This window comes from Montipora foliosa, chromosome 11 (assembly GCF_036669935.1).
Source record: "Montipora foliosa isolate CH-2021 chromosome 11, ASM3666993v2, whole genome shotgun sequence".
Lineage (NCBI taxonomy): Eukaryota > Metazoa > Cnidaria > Anthozoa > Scleractinia > Acroporidae > Montipora > Montipora foliosa.
Window position 1 is genome coordinate 43,173,465 of NC_090879.1, and position 12,848 is coordinate 43,186,312.

A 12,848-nucleotide genomic window follows, 5' to 3' on the forward strand; every position below is an offset into this window, starting at 1 on the left:
CTAATCGATAGTGACTCGGAAAAAGCCGAGTGCTCCTTACAGGTGTTGAACCGGTGATCTTCCGATCACAAGTTCGGATGCGGCGGTAATAGAAATGCGACACGTGGGCGCTACGCCATTAAAGTAGGGTCAGTAAGGTTGGGCCTCCTTCTTTCTGCTAGGAAAATGTGGAAAGGTGTCGTTCTGGGCCTGATTGTTCAAAAGCCGATTAACGCTAATCCCAGATTAAAAATTAACCAAGAGGTTTATTTCTGTACTCCCGAATGCTTTTCAACGCTGATATTCGGCAAAACTTTACTTTAGAGGAAGTCAATCTTGAAAAACGAAAATAAGCGAAAGAAAGTTTCACCAAAAAGTTGAAAACATGAAACGAAAGTTTACGCTAATCCTGGATTAAGTTAATCAGCTTTCGAACAACCTGGCCCTGAAAATATAATAAAGGAGGTTTTTTTTTTCATTTTGCTTTTGTGTTTGTTACTGCGATTTTCATAATTTTGCGGTATCTCATCTTCAAGCGCCAACGGCCAAACTGTGTTTTAGCTTTCATCAATCAAGCTTCCGACGCCAAGCCGAGAGTTCAGCCGAAACCACGGATGCCAAAATTAATTTATGGATGACACAACCTTCCAATCAGCATCTTTGGTTCCCACGCCACTTTCGAACTCCTCGTCGATGGAAAGCGATGGAATCTGAACGAATCTTTTTAATGAAGAACCTCTAAAAAGATACTATAATGGTATTCAAGCTGTGAACTAAAAAAAAACTCCAATTCACTTTCCGGAGGCGTAGCCGATCTTCCCGGCTGTGTTCGGAAATTTGATTGATGGAAGCCAAAACGAAGGCGAGATTCTGCAGAATTATGAAAATCATAGCAATGGTCTTTTATTAATGTTTAAGTCCACTGTCCAATATATACGGAGAAATCCACATGGATTTTTCGATCCTGTACAGTAAAAATTAACTGAACTTATTTGTACTCGATTAAGATTAATTATCGGGATTTGCTATCCATGCTATGGTTGGTTTATTTTCCTGTTTCTCCATGAGCCAACATAATGTTTTGTTTTGGACAGCGGTTCACCAAAGCAGTATATGAACGAAAGAAACCAGTCGAGGTTATGCTCCTCGAAAGCAAGCAGTTTTTGAAGGGCAGCGGCCAGCTTCTATCGCCGACGAAAAAGGCCGAACTGGACACGAAAATGAGCATTTTGGAAGAGAGATGGGGACGACTGCAAGCCGAGCTTGACAATCGTTACATGAGACTTGTTCGGATCCACGAGAAGCTCACGAAGTTTGAGGAGTTGCTACATCCCTTCTTGGTATGCCTTGAGTTTTAGGTTTTGAATATCGTAAGTTCAAATAATACAACTGCAAAACCACCCTGGGGGAAGGGAAAAGAAAAGTAATTGCAACTAACCTTTTGTGGCCTATACCCTTTGAAAGACTATAGTTTCTGAAAGTGGGCAGCCGGTTTATTTGTTTGTTAAGGACGGTGCCTACTAATTAAAGATATTTTTGCCCCGGTGTGTGATTTCTTCTTTATTAGGCTTTCGTAATTCATTTCAGAGCATCATATAGAGAGATTTGTAAATTGCTAAAGTTGCAATTAAATAAAAATAGTCTTATTTGCAAACCAGTGTGACTTCAGCGTGTTTTTGCTATGATTTGTCACCGCGATGTAGTAAGATTTTCGAGTTTTCGAGGAGGCAGTGTGGCCCAGTGGTTTGGGCGCTTGCCATGAGATCTGGGGATTCCGGGTTCAAGACACGTTTTGACCATTCGATGAATTTGTTCCTGGTAGTCCCTAGTTCAACTTCTCAGCTGCACTTGGAAATAGCCAACTGGGTTGCCCTAAGCTAGTTGGGATTCTTAACAGCTGTTGTTGAATGTTCTGTCCTGTCGTAATTGTGTTTCATTGGCCCTTTAAAGTCCCTATGGGAAGTGGTCAATTACGTTTGCACGTATGCACATAACTTGCTCGCAACTTGATGCAATTTTGATGCGGCAAAATATTGAATCGAGTTGCTGCGACAGAAATAGCATTACAAAATGCGGTCAAATTTTCCAAAGAGCAATTACAAAAGATGATACACCTTGGTTGCCATTTTCAGGATCAGAATGTTTTCTCGGCGTTAATGTCAAGTCGTGTTGTTTTTCAGGCGTGGCTTAAGCGAGCTGAAGATCAAAGAAATGCCGTTCTGCACAATACCAAGGATTCTCAAAAAGCCCAGGATAAACTAATAATTCACCAGGTAAGAAACTGGACCATCCCATGAGACCCAGGTGCAATCAGTCGGGACGAGCGGGGACGAAGATTTTAGGGACAACATCGCAACTGTCGAAAGTATAGGTTAAACTTTCGCCAGTCCCTATTTTAGCCATGGTTTCTTCGTTCCATCAAAGATGGTCCCTGGCTGTCAAAGGAAGAGTCCATCGTGCAAATAATTTAGGGAGCTTCTTTGTTGGCAATTTTTTTCTTGTTAGCATTGATCATCTTATTTTTATCAATTCAGTACTGAATTAAAAAAAAAAAGCTCTGTGTATATAGTTTTATGAAAATTTAAGCCCGGCAAAACAAGGTTATCTTCAACATTTAATGTACAGGCTCATTAGCGTCACACAATAAATTGTTCATTTTGTTATGGCTAATAGTTTCTCTGATTAGCGAAAACAAACTTTCACAAATCGACAAATCAATTGCAAAATTCGATTTTTTATTGCATGACGCCTTGTTGCAACAAGTTATGTAAATGAGAAAAAAAAGGTCTCAGTGGTCATCGCAGTTATGAAGAAACTTAAGTAGTTGCGAAAGAAAACTGAAAATTCCAGGATTGGAACTGGACTGGAACCCGTGGCCGTGCGATTGCGTTACACTCCCCTACCATCTGCACTATCAGGACATTTGTGAGCTGGTCACTTCTAAGTGCGTGTTGCATCCCGCAATAGGTGTAGAAGTCAATGAACTCAGCAGGACATTTCGTTATCTCTCACTTCCGAGAAAAATCTATCTCAGTTTTATTCGATGGTCCTTTATTTGGTGGAGCTTACATGTTTTTGCTGTGTACGGCAAGTTTAACGGGGAAAGAAGACGCTGGTCAAATGGAGATCCATGAACAACTATAACGCTATGAAATGTTCTGGGCTTTCCCTTTCGGTCTTTGCTTTCTCTTTTCTGTGTCACCTTTTGGGGTAATTAGTTATGACATTTACATTGTGTAGGTGTAAATATTTGGCAAAATCACCGCTCTTAATGTGAAAGTATGCATAGGTAACTGTCGGCCTTAAACCACTTTGATCCTTTATTCTGTCATCTTTGTAACGTTGCGTCTTTTGGATTTCTTCGGTTGACTTCCAATTTCCTTCCTATTTGTTGCGCTTGGCTTGTCAATGAGTTTGGATTTTTAAATTTTATTTTGTGATTTTTTTGTAGCATTTTATTGACGATGTCAAACAACACGAGAAAGACTTAAAAGAGGTGAACCAGAGCGGAGAAGATTTCCTGCATGAGGCGAAGGTGCTTAAATAACATCATTATTATCATTTGAACATTGCAGCTTTCAGAAGCAAGAGCTATTTGTTGAATATGTCTGCACACTTTTCAGCAGATTCACTTGGAGATCCAACTATTTAAATTTATGCGTTTTTGAGCTGTTCAAAGATATGCTGCCATAACCGACTGTTTCCGTAACCAATTTCGCTTGAAACATTTGACATATGGCTTTGCAATCTCGTCTTGTTTGTGCGAAGCATCTCACTCGATAACAAGGCGAAAAAACTGACGGTCTTTGGTCCGCCTCTTGCACGGTCGTACCATTTTCCATTGCTTTGCGTGCCATGAACTTTTAACAAACGTTTGGCTTAGTGTTTAACATGTGGAAGCGCCAGTCAACTTGAAAAAGCGAAGTTTGATATTCCTTTTATCAAAGCGGTGTATAAGCTCAAGGTTAGCCTTTACTGATAAAATACTCCATTTTAAACGATTGCTTTAATCTTATCACAATCTTTGAGTAGTGAAGAAAATACAGAGAGCGAAACGTTAAACCGTTGTTATGAGTGAAATTGAGTATTATATTTGGGCTAAAAGTCCTGGTACATGTACTTCCTTTTTTAAATTTTACTTAGACACTCCCTTTATAATAATATTTAAAAATTAAAGTATCCTGAAAGCTCGGACTAACAAAAAAAGTGCTAGTTCAAAGCTCGATTACCGTTTAAGTCTTTGTAACGCCGATATATTTCCCAACTTTCAAGGGTGCTGACATCGAAGAGTAAAACAGCGAAATGGTTACCTAATCAAAGTAAAACGCTTTCGTTCGCAGGTTTTCCATGCAGAACTGGAGAGATCTGTAGCAACGTTAGAAAGCGCAGATGTCACGTCGCCGTCTGAAGTCATCTCAGACCCTAATGAGAAGTCCTGGGTACTAGAAAATAAGCTAGCAGATATCAACGAACGTTACAACAGGTAAATACAACACCGTTTAGCCGTTCTGGGTGTTTTTTCAGGCGATGAAGCCGCCATGTTTTTAACCAAAACAAAGAGAAGGATTGTTCAAGTGAAAACGAAGACTAGAACTTGAAATAAGCCTCCACTCCATTAAGTTTACGGTCAAACTTCTTCGAACTTTTTCCAATGAAAGCGTTTGTACCCAAAAAAAAAAAAACAAAAAAACAAATGAACGTCAAAAACATTTGTTTTGGTTTTGAAATTCCTGGAAGCCGCCATCTTGAATAATTATTGTGACTTGTCGTGATTGTCCTATTGTTTCAAAACAAAAGCTCTTTGTGTGAAAACAATAAGGGCAACCGGTGCACGTCACAATTAGCCAAGATGGTGGCGCACGGGAAATCTGAATGTGAAAAAAAATGATTCTAAAACTCAATAATTGGGTATTCTCCGTTCTATCACGAAAATGCATTGCATGTTTTTTCATCCCGGTAACCGCCCTGAAGTATTCTTTTGGAAAATTTTCCATCCCGGCAACGGAGATCTCAGCCTCGGAAACCAAGACCACTGCTGCCGATTTATATGAATACGTCAAAGTTTTTACAAAGGTTTAAGTGCTAAGACCAGATCTGAGAAAGCGAGCGAGCTCGGTCAACCAGGCTTATATGAAGAGTCCCTCAAAAATTTCTTTTTTTTTTTCTGTGTATTCAGTTTAGCGTCCTCCCTACCAACCCAGTTTTAGTTTGCCCACACTATACAACGCGAACAAGATGGAATAGTCGCTAAATGGTTACAATTTCTCTCATATTTGCGACATTTTCGTTTGCGGTGCTACCCCGCTAACTGTATTTTGTAGTGATATAAGGAAGTAACAGATGATCTTTCTTTCGATCAAGACAACAATCCTGGCGTTGAATCGTTACTTTTATGCCTTTTTTTTTAGACTTTTGCTACTGCTGAGTGAGCAAGGAACCATCTTGGACCGCTCTTGGCGCCAGTTACGCGAGTACGATAATCAAGCATCTCAAGTGTTACCCTGGCTGAACAGTGCAGAGGATAGACTGGGACGGGCCATGGCGCGGCCGTTGAAATCAGATCCAGCCATTATCAAACAAGAAATCAATGAACTGAAGGTACGTCACGTTTCTGCCTTGAATGTCGTCGGACCACTTAAGAGTCGTGTTCATTGGATTGTGGGTCGCTATGGTTTTGCACAGCTTGTCTTTGTAGTTGTCTTAAAATTCGCGCGTTGCATTATTTTGTAGACGCAGAGTACACGTACTGTCCCAAAGAACTCGTAGATTAAAGTTTGATTGGATTTGTTTCTTGTTGCAGGAGCTACAAACGGAGGTCAATTCCCATCAAGCGGAGATTGTAGCCGTCGGGGTACTGGGTCACAGCATTGAAGGCTTAATTCGAAGCCCGGAGTTTGAGCGCGCAAAGACTATCAGCCAGCGGTATGATGAGCTGTGTGCGAACATCTCTGTGTACCAGGCTAAGCTCCAGTCCGCCCTTACCACCTCGCAGAATTTCAAAGATGGACTGGACACTGCCATCAAGGCATTGACTGAGCAAAAGAAACAGCTAGACAAGTTACCACCAGTGTCACGCAATCTCGTTGAACTCAGGAATCAGGCGCAACAGTTTAAGGTATTTATGAGTAACTCTGAGCTTTCCGTCACGTCTTGTCGAGAAGGGTTCGAAATAGCAAGTGGCTTAAACAGACGCCAAAAGGTTGGTCGCAGTTAACAGTGGGTTTCCACCTGAAAAGAATTATAACGCTGTCGATTCTTTCAGCGGGCAAACGTTTGATATGTCTAATTCTATCCTCAGGCAATTTTTAAGGGAGTCCTTAGTTACAGCACTGGTTAAAATTCAGTTCTGTTGAAATATTTGTTTATTAGCTATTTCGGTAACCTTCTTCTTTTTTTTTTTTCAAATTCAAAACCCCATTAAAGTCCCACCTTCAATCGACAGGCTTTTCGACCGTTTGTTTTTGGTATTGAAATTCGCATTGCTTATCGTAGCGATCTGATTGGATAAATGTCAGCTTTGGAGGGATTTTCATTTATGAAAATTGTTCCATGGCACGCTATGCCTGTCGATTGAAGATGTGCCTTTAAATTCGCTAACTGGATACGTAAGATGAGAGAAATTTATCCATAGTGGAAGCTGAGCTATTTGTCGAAACGCTGTTGGAAGATGGGAAAAAAATCTCTTAACTTATTTCCTTTCAGACTGCGAAAAAATTGGCAGGCTCGCGCTATTTTATCTCAGTTAAGGACGTGCCAAACGTCTTTTTGTTTTGATGTTATTTAATGGGAGAGCATTTCGGATGCACTACATGTACACGAGTAGTAGCTCGCTGAATGTAATTGGGAGGGATGTTCTGCTGCAGTAGTACATTGTGAGTAGCTTTTAATCAATGTTGTCGATGGAAACTACGGGATCCAAAACATCAAGTGCGAAAGTCGAAAATTCGATTTTAGTAAAACGGCACTTGTTTGAACGCGCATTATGTTTAGATCACATTTTTTCCGAGTACATGCCGAAGATTATGTGTATATTCGGGTCAAAAAAGGTAACTCGGTTATGCGCGCTTCTGTGATCCATTTCACAGCATCTTGGTGTTGTCCTTTTTTCAGGTTGTCCAAACTGACGTAAGCCGCAATGGAACTTCAGTGGAAGCACTCAACGACATGTTTCACTTGCAAAAGAAGAAGCAAAAGGAATCTAAACTGAAACAGATGAACAAACTCTGGGCAGAGGTGATGGAGAGATCAGACAAGAGAAAGGAAGAACTCAAAAGCGTGTTTATCATGATTGCGAAAGACTTTGAACGCTGGGAACTGGGAATGATCAAGAGACTCGACTCCGGGGAACTAGTGACTAATGACATTCTCGTGTTTGAAGAGAAGTTGCAGGTGGGTTATATATTATCTTTGTTAGCGATAATCGTATTGCCCTCCTCCCCGAATTTATCTTGTATACACAATTGCTAATTTGCTCAAAATTGTGTATATCAGATAAATTGGGACACTGTGTCCTAGGACTTGCGGTCATCCATCTTATTGGATTGTGATCTTGTTTATTAGAACTTTCAAAATGAAGTGGAGAAGATGCGACCAGCGTTTCAGTCTGTCAACCAGGGAGGCCATGAGCTGATTAACCTGGAGAAAAACAAACAACAATCCGTTATCCTGGAGACGTTAGATCGCGTGAACAAGAACTGGCAAGCGCTGGCCATTAAGCTGCTTAACACTACGGCAAAGTTTGATGAGTTGCAAGAGCAGTCGGAAAAGTTTTATACCGTCTACAAACAAGTGACCTTATGGCTGGACAACATGGAAGTGAGGCTAGTTTCCATGCCTCCCGTGGGTCTCGATCCCGACGTGCTCGGTTCGCAGATGAAGGAACAAAAGGTATGGCGAGTTTCTATGGTTAACGAGGGATTATGTAATGGTATACTTCGGCTCGGCTCGGCTCGTCGAAATATTGAAACAACATTGCTAAAAGTACATTTTAGAATTTAGAATTAAGTACCTTTTATAATAATTTCATATCTTCAGTTCTGATTGCTTCCGACATTTTGACTTTCTACTTCGTTATCTGCTCATTTTTCACTTAAAAAACATCGAAGTAATTTGTGTAATCATTCTACTTTACTACTTAGGTGATAAACATTCAATGAACGTGAAACAAATCATCTGTGTGGCTAAGATGTTCTTCAAAACCTCTCGAACTTGTGTTGTTTGCCCCCTCAGAAGTGTGTAGCTAATTTGCATGATAAAGACAAATCCAACATGGCGGCTATCGTGAATAAGCTCTATTTTTTTCATTTAACGGTCCCCCATTACTTGGTGTGGTTCTGACAGATAAGCCCTCAGAGAGCTGGGGCCCGTTTCTCGAAAGTCCCGAAAACTTTTCGGGCCCGAAAAGCCATCTGTGAAATTGCCAACCGCTTGTTTTGGAAAGCCGATCTTTTAACATGTTTTCAAGGTAACCAAAAGAAAAGTAACTGTGAAGTTTGACGAATTAAATGCTCTCCGTTCTTGAGTTATAAAGGCAATTATGACACCCGAAAATGGATCGAGGAGAAAGTGACGTCATTTACTCACTATCTTTAAAATGCAGTGTGTAATTGCGGTGGTTGTTGGGGAGCTACAGATTTAATTGTGTTACTTGAACATCCTCAGGTCTTGCAAAATGAAGCTGTCCAGTACAAGGCTCAGATCGATATGCTGGTTGGCCTAGGGAAAGTGATTATCAGCATCGCAGCAAAGGAGCCAGGGGACTCCCCTAAGTCTCCTTTGGAAGAAGACCTAAACTCAGTGAGCACGCGTTATGATGAAGTGTGGAAGCGCCTTGAAACGCGCAACGTTACCTTGGAAACAACCGTGCTACAGATGGAGAAGTACAGAAGACTGGCGCGGAATATTTCAATATTTCTCACTCGAACGGAAAAGAGACTGGGTAAACTGGAACCTGTTGGTGGAGACACGGATACAATCAGGCAACAGATCTCTGAGCACAAGGTTAGGGCCATTTTGTACAAATGTTAGCCTTCTGTAGTCCCGTTGCCGATAAATTGAATTTTGCAGTTTCTAATACGCTATTATCGTACAGAAATGCGGCCAATTGGCATCACACTGATCAAGAGTGAATTAGATAAGAGTGTTGATCTATCACTTTGCCGTCTTTGCCCCAGCTCAATCACAAATGGATTTTTCTTTAGATACGCTTTGTGCGCGAAACAAAAGGCCGCCAAATTTAGCCACTCAGAAGAAACCATGTCACGCGTGACTGCTTCTGCCATGTGTTTTCAGGGACATGACAACTGATTTTCGCGGGAACGGGTATTCTAAAAATAGACTCATTTGTGACGTGCTAGGGAGCCCACCCATGCCATAACAGCACTCTTGCACTGATCGAAGTTTTTGCCTTTTCAAAGCAATTCAGTTAGCGTTAGGCTTTAGGTTGTTTTGAGATTTTTGTCATCTTTCAGTTTTGATTGTTTATTTGTTTGTTAATTGATTAATTTTTTTTGAAGAGTAAAAGCAATGTTGAAAACAAGGAAATGAGACTGTTCTGACGCTGATCAAATAAGGGCTGCGTAGAATTAGTTGCATTCAATTTAGTCATCTCGTCATACACTACGCTTAAAGTGCTTCTACGACCAAAAAATAATTCCTCAGTTTCTTTGGATTTCAAAACTATGTTAACTAAACACCAAGTGACCCAAGTCTTAAGTTCTGATTTTAAAAGGACACTTGTTCATTTTAACTGGAATTTTTTTATTAATTGGTCCGCATTACTAACTTTAAAATCTTGAGAGAGCTGGGTCGAGGAGAAAATGACGTCAAAGACTCACTGGTTGCAATGCGTATGTACGCTTCTGAATTAATATGCAGCGCGGGAGTTTCGGGCTTTCAAACTTTTAAACTCTTGTTTTGCGTATATAATAATTTGTGTTTACACGCTGAAATTTTAAGCTTTTGAGTAAATGACGTCACTTTTCCCTAGATCCAACCCTCTGAGGTCTAGTCGGTTAGGTTTGAACGTGAGTAATGGCGGACCGTGAAATCCAAACGTTACACTCAAAATAAACAGCCTTTGGATAAAAATCAAAGCTCAAAATTTTGCCAATCAGGTGTTAAGCGAACATGCTTTCAAAATCTGAAGGGAAAAAAAATGATTTTTTGATCATAGTAGCACTAGTTCATTTGTACAACCTGGCTTGTGTTCGGTTCGGATAGTCTTATAAGCTTCGTGCGTCATGATGCAATTATCAATTTGAGAAGATTACTTTTTATATTATTATTGTTAACGTCCGTCTGCAACCGATTGCGTTTCCTAAGCGACAGACCATGGCTACTTTGCCTTATGATTTTGAATTTATATCTTAGACTCTTCAGAAAGAGATCAAGCAGAACCAAGAAGATGTGGGTCTTCTCTTGAAGGGTGGAAATGAATTGCTGGAAGGCCGAGAAGGGGCTGCAGGAAGCGACGAAATTCAGGTTACTTTATAGCCGCTGCTTTCTCCATTCAGTTCTCCCTAATCTCAAGTTTATATTAGAGGGTAAAGAAGGAGTAATAGTCCGCTAGTTAGCTGAACTCAGCTTATGTTGTTGAGCCCTGAAGTTGCTCTATGGCGAATTAACTCTAAGAGCCGTATTTTCCCCCTTTTTGGATACCTTTGAATTGCTACATTCTAATCTATTAACGACCCCTCAGTTTACTCTCTGTACATACCTGAGAGTCCAACAAAGCTTTTCCCGTTGAATTTCTGATTACGTAGTTTAAACGAGTTCTGCAAAAAAAATACACTTCATTCGTTGTTGGGTACTTGCGTTGGAACTGATGGGTTGATCATGAATTTGTGGAAGAAATTGTACTCGCCTGCGTTATTTACATGATGTCTTGCACGTTTTTTAGGAGGAGATTTCTAGTTTGAGAGGCCGAATGGAGTTTATCGTGGTCGCGTCAAATGAGCGCCAAAAAGAACTGGAGAGTACATTAAGCACGGTCAGTAACCTGGACGAGTCTATCCATTCCCTCACGGTACAGTGTAAGATGCAAGAACAGGAGATTGAGTCATTGTTAAATGAGGAAGATCCCAAGCAATTAGTAAGACGTTTCAAGGTTAGTACACCATTTCTTTAGGTTCAATTTAATCAGCCTTGGTTTTGCTTGTGGAACGTAAGTGTTTTTTAATTGTAACGCAGTAAATTAACCTTCAACAAGAAAGCCGCAAGCCTTGCAACCAGTGTCACCGAATGGCGTGTTGATCTCTTTTGAGACCTGCACTTTCTACTTTTTTCGGTGGCTAATTTGCATGATGACGCCATTTGACTACAAGCACTAGAATCCTTCCGGTCTTGCTTGCCTCATGCTAATTAGAGCTATTGTAATTTTTGCCCAACTTGGAATACAAAATTTAAAAAAGAAAAGAAAAACAAACTAAATTCTGGTAGTTGTAGTGAAATGATGCCATCGTGAAAGTTGCCCATTGATTTCAGAATAGGTCACGTTCAAAATTATTCACTCATGGCTACGAGGCTAATGGTTAAATGTGAAATTTCTTTGTTTAGAAATCTCCCTTGAGACTTTTGGAGAATAAATTGAGTGGAAAGTTTTAGTTGTTGAGGTGATAGGCACTTAACGATGTTGAGGTGATAGGCACTTAAACGATATAATTTCTTTATCCACAGGTTTTACACCAAGAAATAACACGTCTGAATTATCAGCTTGAAAGTGCAAACGAGTCTGGACAGGAAGTGATTGGCCACTTGCAGGACACCGCTCAAGACGCCAGTCACGTGATAAACAAAGTTGAAGGTATCAACAGTCAATGGGATGAGCTTCAAGGGAAACTGCAAAAGCTACAAAAACATTTGAACGATCAGGTGAGCTTAATAGCAAGAGTATTCTCTTTCATCATTTTTCACACATTCTCAACAAGTGTTTCAGGGTCACGCTGTTTGTGTCACGCTGCAGTTTGCGTCACGCGTGGTGTCTCCTTATGGACCCTTTAGCTGCAAACCGTCATTCAGGTGAAGTTAATGTTTTATCATGTTTTTTCCCTATAAAGCTAACTGTTGTCCAGTATCTGCTGATAGCGAAGAACTTCGGACAAGAGGAAACTTGTTGGAGGGACCTTGTTCTTCGTGTTTTCTACTTTTATTTCTTCTTCTTCTTCTTCTTCTTCTTCTTCTTCTTCTTCTTCTTTTTCTTCTTCGTATGCTTCTTCGTATGCTTATCTATATTTTTGATCTTCTGCTTCCTCCTCTTCTCCCTCTCCCAAACTGTCTTTAAACGCCGGTGAACGAAAAAAACCAAAACGAAAAAAACCAAAACAAAAAACGAACAAAAAACTAAAAAACGTTTGATCAATTATTGCACTTGATAGATACATAAAAGGTACTGCCTTGAACTGCTTGTTACCATTTATTGAGTGTAAGTTTGGACATTTTCTCTGAAACCCGTTGCTGTGCAACATATGACATATGAAAACTGGTTGAGATCGTGGAGCTGCGCAAAACTACTGCGCTGTCTGTGCCATGGAAAAACTCGTTCAGTTTCGAAGTTGTGTTTGTGATAAAAAACGAGAAACTCGTTAAGAACTTGAAAGCAGAATTCGCATCGGTATATTATGTTGACTTTGAAGCTCCTTCCGTTTGTTCAATATGTATCAACTCTCCAATAAGTAGGAACGGGGGCAATATTAAGGGAAAAAGCTACAGAAATATCATCTCGTGCTCACGTCGTTCAGTGCTGTCTATTGGATCGTGAATCTAAAGAATGCGCCAAAACGTAAATCACTTTATTTTGATTTTTTTAATATTTGCGCACGCGGTGATGTCGCCTTTGCTTGAGGTCCCTTTTTCCTGTAGGAATCTTGACC

At 40.3% G+C, this 12,848-nt stretch overlaps 1 protein-coding gene across 1 annotated transcript in view; it reads left to right on the forward strand.

The window, feature by feature from the left end:
• LOC137977678 (nesprin-1-like) overlaps positions 1 to 12,848 on the forward strand; it is a 182,666-nt gene that overhangs the window by 64,216 nt on the left and 105,602 nt on the right. Inside the window, exons 38-49 of the mRNA XM_068824974.1 lie at positions 1,074 to 1,319; positions 2,160 to 2,252; positions 3,431 to 3,514; positions 4,320 to 4,462; positions 5,388 to 5,577; positions 5,780 to 6,094; positions 7,090 to 7,368; positions 7,540 to 7,866; positions 8,641 to 8,979; positions 10,351 to 10,461; positions 10,880 to 11,086; positions 11,656 to 11,850. Of these exons, the coding sequence (XP_068681075.1) occupies positions 1,074 to 1,319; positions 2,160 to 2,252; positions 3,431 to 3,514; positions 4,320 to 4,462; positions 5,388 to 5,577; positions 5,780 to 6,094; positions 7,090 to 7,368; positions 7,540 to 7,866; positions 8,641 to 8,979; positions 10,351 to 10,461; positions 10,880 to 11,086; positions 11,656 to 11,850 (2,529 nt within the window). The remainder of the gene's footprint in view (positions 1 to 1,073; positions 1,320 to 2,159; positions 2,253 to 3,430; positions 3,515 to 4,319; positions 4,463 to 5,387; positions 5,578 to 5,779; positions 6,095 to 7,089; positions 7,369 to 7,539; positions 7,867 to 8,640; positions 8,980 to 10,350; positions 10,462 to 10,879; positions 11,087 to 11,655; positions 11,851 to 12,848) is intronic.